Source organism: Bison bison, unplaced genomic scaffold (assembly GCF_000754665.1).
Source record: "Bison bison bison isolate TAMUID 2011002044 unplaced genomic scaffold, Bison_UMD1.0 scf7180017864043, whole genome shotgun sequence".
Taxonomy (NCBI): Eukaryota; Metazoa; Chordata; class Mammalia; order Artiodactyla; family Bovidae; genus Bison; species Bison bison.
Window position 1 is genome coordinate 8,290,067 of NW_011494615.1, and position 13,671 is coordinate 8,303,737.

General features: G+C 46.5%; 2 protein-coding genes across 5 annotated transcripts in view; both read right to left on the minus strand.

The window, feature by feature from the left end:
* The window catches only part of CMTM7 (CKLF-like MARVEL transmembrane domain containing 7), a 56,469-nt gene extending 56,099 nt beyond the window's left edge, over positions 1-370 (minus strand). For all 4 annotated transcript variants that reach the window (XM_010835552.1, XM_010835551.1, XM_010835553.1 and 1 more), the window contains exon 1: positions 185-370. In XM_010835552.1, the coding sequence (XP_010833854.1) occupies positions 185-343 (159 nt within the window). In that variant the 5' untranslated portion in view covers positions 344-370. The remainder of the gene's footprint in view (positions 1-184) is intronic.
* A 9,188-nt stretch (positions 371-9,558) lies between these two features.
* CMTM8 (CKLF-like MARVEL transmembrane domain containing 8) overlaps positions 9,559-13,671 on the minus strand; it is a 29,563-nt gene continuing 25,450 nt past the window's right edge. Inside the window, exons 7-8 of the mRNA XM_010835586.1 lie at positions 11,507-11,623; positions 9,559-9,830 (exon numbers count right to left, since the gene is read on the minus strand). Of these exons, the coding sequence (XP_010833888.1) occupies positions 9,747-9,830; positions 11,507-11,623 (201 nt within the window). The 3' untranslated portion in view covers positions 9,559-9,746. The remainder of the gene's footprint in view (positions 9,831-11,506; positions 11,624-13,671) is intronic.

A 13,671-nucleotide genomic window follows, 5' to 3' on the forward strand; every position in this document is an offset into this window, starting at 1 on the left:
GCCGGGGGAGCAGGCCGGGGGGTGCGCCGAATTCCTCGCCGGAGGAAGCCCCCTCCAACTTGACTGGGGCGGTTCGCGACCCCGCCCGGGGCGCGATGCTCCTGCCGCGGGCGCGTCCCCTCCCCGGACCCTGCCCTCCGCGGTCACCCCGCGGGACCCCGGCCCGCGCCCTGGCCTCTCTTACCATCTGCGCCACCTTCAGCATCGCCGCCTGGGTGCGGGGGTAGACGGGGTCCAGCAGCCTCACCGAGGAGCTCGAGCCCAGCGGCCCCGCGCCGACCCCGTCTCCCGGGGCGCTGCCGCTGCTGCACGTGGTGCGGACGAGACCTGCTCCGTGCGACATCGCGCGGCCCTAGCCCGCGGGCCGCCTCCGCCGGCGGAGGGCAAGGGCCAGTACCAGAGGGGCGGGGCCTGTGTGGGGCGGGCGGGGCCTTGCGGGGAGGGGCGGGGCCTTGGTGGGCGGGGCGCACGCGCCCAGGGCCCGCGCGGGGGACGCCCACCCAGCCTCGGCGGCACTGGCCGGTGAGCAAGTGAAAGGCGGCTATAGCCTCCGCCCTCGGGGAGGCGCGGAAGTTGGGCTGCAGGGGGGCGAAGGAAACGGATGCCCCGAGTATTAGCCTTTCCGAGGTGGGCGAGGCCGGGCACAGCTGGTCTGAGCCTCCTGGGATCTGGTGTGGGCGAGGCTGCGGATGTGTGCTAAGGGCCCTTGAAGTATAAACTACACTCACTGAAATGCCCAAACCTTCCGTGTTCAGCTCTATTAATTGTTCTGTATGTGAATGTACATCTGTGTAATCACCGCCCACGGGGGAAAAGTTCCATCGTGCTCCTTTCCCACTTCCTGTCGCTATAGATTCGTTTTGCTTCTCGGATTTGATACACTTGACATAATACAGAGTGTTTTCATTTGTTTCTGGCTTCTTTCATTCGACAGGATGCATCGGGATAAATCCCATTTGACCCAATAAAGCTGTGAACATTCTGGTGAAATTTTTTTGGTGCCCGCTCTCATTTCTGTGTGTGGGGGCAACTATCAATGGGTTTGCTGGGTCACAAAGTGAGCACAGGTTTATCTCTATAAGAAGCTGTCAAACCGCTATCCAAGAGAGATGCTGTTTCCTGCGTTCTGGGTTATTTTTTAAATGAGCAAGCAGGATCACTGAAAGGAGATGGTATCACTCATCAAACCACCAAATGTTTCCACACAACACGAAAACCTACCTCATGAGATCACTGGATGCCAGCACTATCCTGTCATCAGAGAACTGTTAATGTGGTGAAGTCTTGATAATTTTTTTCAGTCGGACCATGTGGTATGCAGAATCTTAGTTCCCAACTAAGATCCCAGGCCCCCTACCAAGCCCCCTGCCAAGTGGGAGCTTGGCATCTTAACCACAGGACCACTGGAGAAGTCCTTTGATAATTCTAGAACGTAGAGATAACTAATGAAATCTCTGCTTTGACAAGTCTGCCAGGTGATTCTACTGAACGCTCAAGTCTGAGAACCAGTCATTGCCAAAGCTGAAGCATTCGGGGATTCATGACACCACGTTCTCTACTTTTGTATACACTAGGAGATTTTCATGACCAAAAAAAGAAACTGTCTCCAATATCTGTTTTCTGTTTAGACAACAGTCATGGTGCCTGGTACTTCCATTTCATTCTCTAGAACAAAGATAATTGCACCTCAGGGCTGCTGTGACAATGTGACAGCCATGCAGGTGCTCTGTGACAGCTCCAGATGCCACCGGCATGAAGTTGATATCGCATGTCATTTTCTATATAGTTTCACATCTTCGCTTCTGTGCTTTTCCAAGGGTTCACAACACACTGTGGAGACGACAAGAGGTCTTTGTTGCTGTGAAGGCCTCAGGGAAGCAGAAAAAAACTAACACTGGATTACTCTTCCTTCCAGGGGCCACCGATCTCCTAAATCAGTGACTTTCGATGTGTGTTCCCAGCATCACCTGGGAACTTGTGAGAAATGCAAATTCTCACCGCTAACCCCCTCCATCTGCCCAGACCTGCTGAATCAGAACCTCCGGGTATGAGGCTCAGCAACCTGTGTTCTGGCAAGATCGGCCCTCAGCCTCCTACATGATTCAGATGCATTTCAGAGTTTGAGAACCACTGTCGTTTCCAAGTCCAGTGAAGCCGAGACTGAGCTGGGTTTCCCTGACTGCCGCTGGCCCATGTGCCACCCAGCCTCGATCAGAAGTAATCACTGGTGGTGGCCCACTCTGTGTTAATCACTTTATCATGATCACTTAAAAGCCTGAGCAAGAGGGACTACCCTGGTGGTCCAGGGACTGAAACTCCACGATCCCAATACAGGGGACCTAGGGTTCAATCCCCGGTCAGGGAACTAGATCCTGCATGCCACAATTGAGAGCTAGTGCAGCCAAATAAATTTTTTCTTTTTTAAAAAGCTGGAGCGAGAGGCTTGGCAGCACAAGAGCTGTGTGCTGGCCTGGAGTGTAAGAGGCTCCACAGACCTGTGGCCAAGTACATGGAGATGTCTACACAACGTGATAATGTCTTGGTGTGAAGGGCTGCCCCCTGGGGAGCAAGGGGTTAGGTGGGTCCACTCACAAGAGTGAGGGGGCCCACTAACTTGGCTATAGTCCATGGGGTCGCAGAGTCAGACACATCTGAGCACAGCAGAGCCATGCAGCCCAAGAATAATTGTGACTATCAAAGAGGTCAGATCAATTTCACTGTTCTATTAAAAAAAGTCTGAACAGAAATGCTCACTGTGTATTCTTTTTCCCCAGGAAAAACAAAGAAATTAAAAATCACCCCATGATCCTTTACAATTAAGCTCTGAGTTATACCACAAATTTCCTGTTAGAAATTCCTCACAAAGAATTTTTCATGGCAACATTGATTTTTTGTGTGTGTGTGTATAGCTTATTTTCCTCATTCTATATATTTAAAGAGACAGCACTTTAACAACTGATTTTCAATTTCATAATCAACCTACCAACCACAGTTCAAGCACAGCTTTAAAAATGTGTTACAAATACAAGTGTTAGTCTCTTAGTCGTGTCTGACTCTTTGCGACCCCATGGACTGTAGCCTACCAGGCTCCTTGGTCCATAGGATTTCCCAAGCAAGCATACTGGAGTGGGTTGCCCTTCCTTCTCCAGGGGATCTTCCTGACCCAGAGAAATACAAAATTAAATCATTAATGATGGTTCTAGCCAATTCTGATTCTGAATAAACTTGGGTTGTACTGCATTCATTTATAAAGTTTCGTTCAATGATTTATTGATCCATCATTCTCCTACTGTTAGGGTTTTAGGCAAATTTATTTTTTTCCCTATTATACATAAGACCGGGATTAGCATCTTTGGGCATGAATCTTAAGACTCCTAAGAGAAGGATCCCCAAATCAAAGGGAATGAATATTTTTAAGACTCTTCATATATATATATATATGTAAATATATATATACACACACACACACTCAGATTTATGGAAATGTTGTAGCACTTCATTCCCACAGCCTATGTAGTTTTCACCTAGTTCCTTTTCTCACAGTACAGATGTTTTCTATCCACTAGGCTTCAGGAGCTGAAGGTTCAACTGTGTCATCATGAAGTATCTTTACATCTTGATCTTTCTTCCAGCTGCCTTCATCCCATGGCTGGCTCCTCCTCGTGGTCAGATAACTGTCAACAACTTTCCGCTTGTACATTTCCTAGGAACTCCCCAGCAAGCCTGGGTCACATGCTCCTGCCTGAGCCAGTTGCTGCTGCCAGGGTGGGATGGGCTTAGCCCTGGCCATACGCTCCATCCCAGAGCACAGTGGAGCTGGCTTTCCCTGAAGTCGCTGGGGTGTAAGTGGGTGGTACGGATACTGAAAAAAAAAAAAAACTAGGGCAGTCAGATGACAAGAGGAAGCAGGGATGCTGAGGATGCAGTGGCAAGGTCTGCTACATCCTGACTTAACTGCTACTCTGAATATTCTAGAAAAGAAGTCTGCCACTGACATGAAACACACCTTCCAGATGGAATGAATGAATGCCTCAACTTTCCTGCCACTCACCTTAAGTTTCTGAAAAATCATCACCTTTGGGTTGCCAAGCACTTTCCCTCAAACCTGATACTCAAGTTTACTTTTAACAACAGATATTCTGATCTTTCTCATTGCCCAAAAGTCACCAGCACTGGAAGAGTCACCTAACTTCTTTTACCTCTGTATGCTCACAATTCACTTCGGCAGCAGAACGTAGCCAGAATAGTTACGTAACACCAAGTCAGGAAATATTCCCAGGTTGCCCTTTCAGTGTGCACCTGTGTGTATTTAGGCTGATATGGGCTTTCCTCGGAGATCAGGCGGGTTTGGTCCCGGACCATAACAACAGTCACACGAATGTTTTTGGTTTCTCGGGGCATATAAAAGTTCTGTTTATACTATAGTCTATTATTAGCATTATGCCTAAAAAACAATGTACATACTTAAAAATACTTTTCTTGCTAAAAAATGCTAACAATCCTCTGGCCTTCAGCAAGTCATAAGCTTTTTGCTGGTAGAGGGTCTGGCCTGGATGTTGATGGCAGCTGACTGATCAAGGTGGTGGCTGTTAAAATTTTGGGGTGGCCGTCTTATTCTTAAAATAGGACAACACCGAAGTTTGCCTCATAGATGGACTCTTCCCTTCACAAATGATTTCTGCACTCGGTCGTGTTGTTGGATAGCTTTTACTCATATTCTTTCAGAACTGGAGTTAGTCCTCTCGAATCCTGCTGCTTTAGCAGCTGAGTTTATGTAATATTCTAAATCCTCTGTTGTCATGTCAACAGTCTTCATAGCATCTTCACCAGGAGTAGATTTCATCTCAAGGGACCACTGTCTTTTCTCATCCATAAGCGACTCCTCATCCATTAGAGTTTTATCATGAGAGGAGAGGCAGCAACCCAGCCCCATCTGTCGGATGGCTCTTTTTAGCTGCTCCACGGCATGTGGGATCTTCATTCCCTGAGCAGGGATCACACCTGGGCCCCCTGCATTGGGCGTTGGGAGTCTTAACCACTGACAGCCAGGGAAGGCTCCAGGCTCCACTTCTAACTAGCTCTCCTGCAATTCCCACTACATCCACAGTTACTTCCTCTGCTGAAGCCTCGATCCCCCAAAGTCCTCCACGACGGCTGGAACCAACTTTCTCCAAACTGCTGGCAATGTGGCTCTTCTGACCTCTTCTTATGAATCACGAATATTCTAAATGACACCAGTTGTTAAAAACAGTCCTTTCCAGAAGGTTTTCAACTGACTTTGCCCAGATCTGTCAGAGAAATCACCATCTATAGCAGTCAAAGCCTTACAAAATGTATTTCTTAAATAATAAGCCGAAATGACTCCATGATCCACGGGCTACAGAATAGGTGTCATGTTAGCAGGCACGACAACTTAATCTCGTATTCATCTCCACCACAGCTCTTGGGTGACCTGGTGCCTTGTCAATAAGCAGTCATATCTGGAAAGGAATCTTTTTTCTTTTGAGCAGTAGGTCTCAACGGTGGGCTTAAAGTAGTCAGTAAACCATGCTGTCAACAGATGCGCTGTCATCCAGGCTTTTGTTGCTTCACTGACAGCACAGGCAGGGTGGATACAGCATAACCCTTAAGGTCCCTGGAACTTCCCTGGTGGTTCAGCTGGTAAAGAATCTGCCTGCATGGTGGGAGACCTGGGTTCGATCCCTGGGTCGGGAAGATCCCCCCTGGGGGAGGAAATGGCAACCCACTCCAGTATTCTTGCCTGGAGAATTTCATGAGCCTGATGAGCTACAGTCCATGGGATCGCAGAGTCAGACACGACTGAGCGACTAACACTTTCACTTTAAGGTCCCTAGGAGTTTCAGAATGGTAAATGAACACTAAACTTAAAATGACCAGCTGTGTTTCACCCCTAACGACAGAGTCAACCTGTCCCTTGAAGCTTTGAAGCCAGGCACTGACTTCTCCTCTCCAGCTCTGAAAGCTCTAGATGGCATCTTCTTCCAATAGGAGCCTCATTTGTCTACATTGAAAATCTGTTATTTAGAGTAGCCACTTTTATGAATTATCTAGATCTTCTGCACAACTTGCTGCAGCTTCTGCATCAGCACTCGCTGTTTCACCTCCACCTTTAAAGAGACAGCTTCTTTCTTTAAACCTCATGAACCAACCTCTGTTGGCTTCAGACTTTTCCTCTGCAGCTTCCTCATCTCTCTCAGCCTTCCTAGAATTAAAAAGAGTTAGGACCTAGCTCTGGATTAGGCTTTTTTTTTTTTCTGCTTCAAGAAAAGTGGCTGTTTGAATCTTCTTTCTACACAGACCCCTAAACTTATATATCAGCAATTAGGCTGTTTCCCTTTCTTACCATTCTTGTGTTCACTGGAGTAGCACTTTTAATTTCCTTCAGGAACCTTTCCTTTGCATTTGCAACTTGGCTGTTTGGCACAAGAGGCTGAGCTTTCAGCCTGTCTGGGCTTTCGACATGCCTTCCTCATTAAGTTTAATCATTTCTAGCTTTTGATTTAAACTGAGATACGTGTAACTCTTCCTTTCACGTGAACACTTAAGAGGCCGTTACAGGGTTATTAACTGGCCTAATCTCAATACTGTTGTCTGAGGGAACAGGGAGGCCTATGGAGAGGGAGAGAGATGGGGAATGAGCAGTCAGAACACACACATTTATGGATTAAATTCATCATCTTATATGGGCATGGTTGGTGGTGCCTGGAAACAAATAGTAACATTACAGATCACAGATCACTGTAAGAAACATAATAATGAGAAAGTTTGAAATACTGGGAGAATTACCAAAATGTGACACAGATATGAAGTGAGGAAATGCTACTGTAAAAATGGACTGGGTCCACATAGGGTTGCCTCAAACCTTCAGTTTGTATAAAACATAGTATCTTTGAAGTGCAGTAAAGTGAAGGGCAATAAAATAACGTGTGCCTGGATTTTTTTTTTTCCTGTGAAAATCTCTTCTCAATTTAAGAACTGTCTAGGGAACAGAAATTCAGACTTTTAAATTGATTTCCTACCCAGGGCTGCATCTTCAGTTAGTATTGTTAAATGTCTGTGCTCTATGCAGAGACAGCTTGTGTATTTAACATGCTTGTGCCCTGATACCCGGCGGGGAGTCTCCTATGAAGGGAGAATTTAAAAATGGACAAAAGTAACTGATGCCGAACGTTCTTGCCTCTAGATTTTCTTACAGTTTTAAAATACTGGCTAAACACTTACCTTGTGGGGCTAAGAGCCGGAAATAGCCATAGAGAGAAATTAAACGCCTAGAGCACTCCATTGATTTGTCATGAGTGGGTAAACACATCACATGAAACCCGCCGCCCTCAGTTCTATGAACGTGATGGTGCTGGAAGGGCTAAGACGCCAGAGTGTAAGCACATTCTATTATACTTGGAATAATATTTTTCATCCCCAGAAAACTACTCTTCTTGTTATGCAGGCTGTGTTGCATGTGGCTTTGCTTTTTTTCTTCCTTCTTTTTCCAGAAAAAAATTAAACCCAGCTCAAAACTTACAGCTTCAGCAGAGAATCATTTTGTTGTCTAAAAATTCACACTTAAAAATTATTAACGAACAAAGTCAGCATTCAAAAGAAGAAATAAGAACTTCCTTTCAGCTAAAAATAAATGCTTTTTGTTTTTTGGGTGGTTTTGGGGAGGTGAACTTTCAAGGCAACACTAAGGGTCATGCTCTTGAAAAGCCACACATAGAGACGTGAAGGCAAGTCCCCCACACCCTACACGGACACAAATGAAACACTGATCTCTTGAAATAGATCCCTTGAAACTGATCCCTTTGATGCTCCCAGTTTAGGAAAGGGCCACAGTTGGTTGTAGTCTATTTGGAGGCTATTTCAAGTTGGCTAACGAAACCTTTTACCCCAGAAGTTACTTCCTATAAATGTGGCCATGGTTGTAGAAATCACACACACACACAAACACAGAACATAAAAACAGGCTTCTTCCTCACGACTGTTTCCAGAAACAGACCTCTTAGGTTACAGTTTTTCTGCCTTTCATGGAGGCTTAACTGCAATACAAAGTACTTAAAAACCCACCTGGTAATGTGAGATAATGTAAAAAAAGAATATATATGCTTACATATATGTTAAAGTGTATCACTTGCTGTGCACTTAAAACACAACACTGTAAACCCGCTGTATTTCAATTTAAGAAAAATCGATACACAGAAGGTATGTGGAAGGTGAATAGGCTTCTGCGAGTGTGAGAGGGAAAGATGGGCAGAGAGGTGGTGTGCACACACCCTGACTAGTTATTTCAGCTTTTCTTGCAAAACCAGCAAGTCGCAGGCTGTCCGGGCAATGCCTGGGAACAAAACTCCAGAAAGATCGTGGGCAGCCCCAGGCAGCTGCAGGTGTGAGCTGCAGAAGCCGAAGCATCGAGACTACAGGTGGGACTCAGACAGGCTTCCCGTGCCCCACACTTCCCTCCCTCCTGCTGTCCCCTTCCCGAAACCACTTTGGACCCACAAGCGGAGAACATTCTTCACTGTTACTTTCAAAGGTCTGGGGTGGGTGTCATTAGACACTCGAGAAATCCCAACTCTTTCCTTCTTACACAGGGGGAAACAGAGCTTGGGTGAGGAATGACAGGAACAGGAAAACCAGCACGAACAACCCACAGGAGAAAGAAACGGCACCGCCACGAGCAGAACAGCGGGGGCCACGGGGCCGCGTCCACAGTGTTCGACTGAACCTGCTCCTGTCACCAACTACACTAACGTTTCTGTGGTTTTTTGTTTTTCAAAAGAGGCTCAGTTTGAAAAATCACCCAAGATACACTGCCGTGCCAGCAAGAGCCATCCTGCTCGAGAACACTTCCTCTGAGTGCACATCTGCCTCCCAAACGGGCAGCTTCCTACTGTTTCCTAAGAGCTGATAACAATGTTACGAACTATTCAGGCTGGAGCCTAGAGATTTGGGGCCTTTGGGTCACACATGTTCTGCTCAATGTGGTACTCTGTCTCTGGGGTCAGCAGGATGGCTTTAAGGTACACCCAAGTATTTATTCTTTTAATGGTTATGAGTTTATTTTGATCAGTGTTAGAAAAACCACCCACCAGCGCATCAGCCACTGTGCTCAGAGCATCACTTAAGGGGAGTTCATTACTAAGCTCCAAGGTCAGTGGCCATTAGATGCTTTTGGTGCCAACTAGTCAGCGTGTGAGAATCATGGCTGCCAATGACCCCCAGGCTTGGGGAGATGGATCGCTCTGACACACTGGCCTGTGGACAGTGTCTCCCAGCAGTATCAACCCTGGGCAGCCCTGTGAGGGCGAAGAACTCCCTGCAGCCCCCAGCCTCAGGCTTAAGCAAAAGGTCTCCTTTCTTGAATGAGACACCTTGTTACCCTGGATTCTGCAACATTTAATCAAAAAAGAATCTAGCATTTTTAAAAGTTTGGTTTATAAAGCTGATGCATTCTTCCTATCAGCAGTTCATCTCTTTCTACATTGCCTAAGAAAATAAGGTCTATGAAGACAGCAACAAGATAGTTAGGAGTTCATTAGAAGCTACAGCAAATAAGTATCCAGTTTAATTGTAACAAACCAGTGTGAGCAAATTTAACTAAGTATATAAAAACATTAGTTAAATACAAATCTCTGGAAATATACATTATACCTACAGGTTTGTTTTTTGTTTGTTTGTTTTACAGTGAGTCTTCCTTTTGTTTTCCCCCTTTTAATTTTCAAAATGGTGAATCACTGTATGGTCCTGGATCTCCAAGCTATAAAACTGAAATATGTGTTTCCAGCGTAGCAGATGGTGACCAGGAAGGCAAAGAACTGGAGAAAACAAAACACAGTAGAAAGAGGGTTTAGAATTCATCCTAATTAGCAAAAGTTATCACTTCACTTCCATCGAATAATGTACTTACAGCATCCCTTGACTCCAAGTTTTCTCATCTAAAATTGCTTTATTGGTTCAATTACCTTCCTTCTGGAATGGATTTGGGCTGTTTTTCTTTCTTGGAACTATCTGGGAAGCCTGTAGTTTTACTCCAATCCCCTGCCTTCCTCCAGGGGATATTCCCAACCCAGACATCAAACCCATGTCTCTTACATCTCCTGCGATGGCAGGAGGGTTCTTTACCACTAGTGCCGCCTGGGAAGCCTATATATATCTATCTATATATAGATATAGATTCTTTCTCATGTTATTTTCCAATTATGGTTTATCACAGGGTATGGAGAAGGCAATGGCACCCCACTCCAGTACTCTTGCCTGGAAAATCCCATGGATGGAGGAGCCTGTTAGGCTGCAGTCCATGGGGTCGATAAGAGTCAGACACGACTGAGCGACTTCACTTTCACTTTTCACTCTCATGCATTGGAGAAGGAAATGGCAGCCCACTCCAGTGTTCTTGCCTGGAGAATCCCAGGGACAGGGGAGCCTGGTGGGCTGCCGTCTATGGGGTCGCACAGAGTCGGACACGACTGAAGTGACTTAGCATAGCATAGCATAGCATTGAATATAGTACCCTGTGCTATACAGTAGGATCTGGTTGTTTATCCATCCTATAGATAATAGTTTGCAACTGCCCAGCTGATTCTTGCTGTGTGTGTTAACTACAACAGACCATTATTTTTAATCTCATGTGGACTCATGCTGTTTATCTTTTAATAGGGTAAAGCACCCACTTCATCCTTACCTGGAGAATCCCATGGACAGAGGAGCCTGGTGGGCTATAGTTCATGGGGTCGCAAAGAGTCAGATATGAATGAAGCAACTTGCTATGCATGCATGCAGAGATTGTGAAATATAAGTTTAAAGCACTGGTACAATAAACACCCATGGATCACCCATCAGCTTTAACATCACCCTGCTGGCCTTCCTGTCTAATTGCCCACTTCCCCTAACACTTCTGATGCTGATGAAATATTTTAAGGCCAATCTCAGAGAAACTTTTAAAGTTAGTTTTTTAAATTTGAAAAATACACACGATTCCAAAATGCCAACAGTACAGAAGTACATGAATTAAAAAGCAGAAGCCTCTCATCCCACATCCCTCATGGTCCATCACAGTCCCTGGAAGGAAACTCCGCTAGGGTTTATCCCTCCAGGCACTATTACGGTGTAAACAACAATTTCTACTTAAACAGAATCCTAGAGTGCATATCTTCTGTCTCTCCCCAAAAGGATGCTATAGGCAGCAGAATTATTCTTATTCAGTCACCCAGTCACGCCCGACTCTTTGTGACCCCATGGACTGTAGCCACAAGGCCCCTCCGTCCATGGGATTCTCCAGGCTATAATACCAGAGTGGGTTGCCATTTCCACCTCCAGAAGATCTTCCCCACCCAGGGATCAAACCCGCGTCTCCTGCCTGTCCTGCACTGGCAGGTGCTTTCTTTACTGCTGAGCCACCTGGGGAAGTCCTGCAGGTAATTTTGTCCTTTTCCCTCTGATCCGCAGGTGGCCTCAGGGAGGAGGAGACTCCCAGGATGACAGGCTCACTCACCGACGAAGCTGCCCAGCTGTTGAAGTTGTGACTGTCTCTCTCCGGGGAGACAGAAGATGCGTCCACAATAGCAGCTGAGAGGTATAAGGCGAAGGCACTGCCGTTAAACCACAGACCCTGGGAAGCAGAGGTGCAGAGTGTTTAGGGAGCCTGGGAAGGTCTGGGCACCCCCAGACCCCAGAAGCAGCTAGAATCGCACTTGGCAAGGCACTCACATGGACGCAGGAAGAAGGCAGGGGACGAGGCTAATGAGAAGGCGGCTCCTTGGTGCCTAGGGGGTCCCTGCTGCGTGCTACTTCCTCCACTCACACAGGCATGAGGGTTTATAAAAGGGCTCCTCAATGAGAGCAGCAAATAAAATATCCCAACTAGAGGCCAGACACACCTGATCTTTATTGGCATCTACTGGCAGTACATGAAATTTCCAAAATTTGGCTGCAAACATCTCCAAAATGGGGGAGCTGAAACAGAAACCCAGATTTCTAGATTCTCCAGGGAGGGGGGAAAAGCCAACAACAGAAGACCTAGAGATTCTGGGAACACAGCTCATTTCTAGTTGAAGACTATTCTGCAATTGTTTAAGTCCATGGGTCTGGGTGGCAAGGATTCCATACTTTCTGAGTTTACACTCATTTGTCTGAGCTTCTGATCTCCTCACATGTGTGAGCGTGCAGCGCCTGATGTGAAGGGGTCTCCTGGCTGCTGGCCAGGGTTCTAATTACTTCTCGGGCAGAGAAACACCCAGAGCAGGACGATGGCAGAAAAAAACTGCTGGGTGGAAGTCGAGAGACATGGGCCCAGATGTGTGTGAACCTGTACAAAGTCAGGAGGCTTCAAACCTCAGCTTCCTTATGGTAGAATGGGGACATGCCTCATGATGACAAATTCTGAAAATGCAAATCAGAGCATTTTAAAACCAGGGAGTTTCAGAAGGAAGCATCGTTAAACAAGAAAAAAAAAAAAAGTAACATTACAGGCAATGTTTTAAATTTTTAATGTAATAGATCAATGAAGGAATCTTAGGCTTGGAGGAGAGAAAGAGACTAATAGATGCTCTAGGCTGAAGGTCAGCAAGATAAAGACTCCTGACTAGCAGTCAGCAGAATGAGATTTAGAGTCCCTTCAGAAGTGTTTAACCCCTTTGTCGCTTCAAGAAAGACCATCACCTCCCTGTCAGGGCTGCTCACCCATGTGTGAAAAGGCCAGAGAAACTCAAGTCTACCAGTTTTTCTGTTTGTTTTTTGTTTTTTACTTTTTTGCCTGCACCGCTCACAACTCGTGGGCATCCCAGCTCCCCAGTCAGGGACTGAACCCGTGCCCTCTGCATTGGGAGCACTGAGTCTTAACCACTGGACCTCCAGGGAGGTCTCCTACCTGCCAGTCTTTATGTAAAAACTTTTGCTGGAACAAGTCATGCTTGTTCATTTACTAAGTGTATAAGGCGGCTCTCCCATGGTAAGCGGAGCTGGATGACTGTGACAGAGAAAGTTTGCCAGCCTCTAGTCCAGAGCATCAGCTCAGAACTGAGACTTGGGCAGAGGCAGAAGTCAGGGTCCTGCCCATTCCCACATCTGGACCACTGGCTCCCATGTTAGCTTTTCCAGGCTCATCTTCTTCCCAGCACTCAAGCATTTTCCTCAAGACCTGGTTCAAGCTTTTCTTAAATCTCCCCAACTCACTGTGATTGCCCCTCACCTGGATCCCCTGTGCCACAACTTTGGGGTGCCAGCCTTTCGTGACTCCCTCAACCAAACGAGGCAGTCTTTCCTGCGCCTGCCTGGGAAGCAGGGTGCCAGTTCCCCCAGGGCTGCCTCCATTGCCCCAGGCATGTGTGGAACCACTATGAACTTAACTCTCAGAAACTGCACCCGGTTCCTGAAGGTCTTCATGGGGAATCCTCACTTTTGTTTCTGGGTAAACAGGCAGGAGTCAGTCAGTCTGCTTCCCCAAATACAAATGTGGGCATCCCACTTGGTACATCCCCCCACTTTAGTATGTATCACACAAAGTGCTGGGATGGTTAATCTGACGTGTTAACTTACGCTGGTACGCTATTCTGGATGTGTATCAAGGTGTTTTTAGATAAGATCGATGCTTGAATCAGTAGACCGATTGGGTAAAGCAGATTGCCCTTCCCAGTATGGGTGGGCCTCACCTAGTCAGTA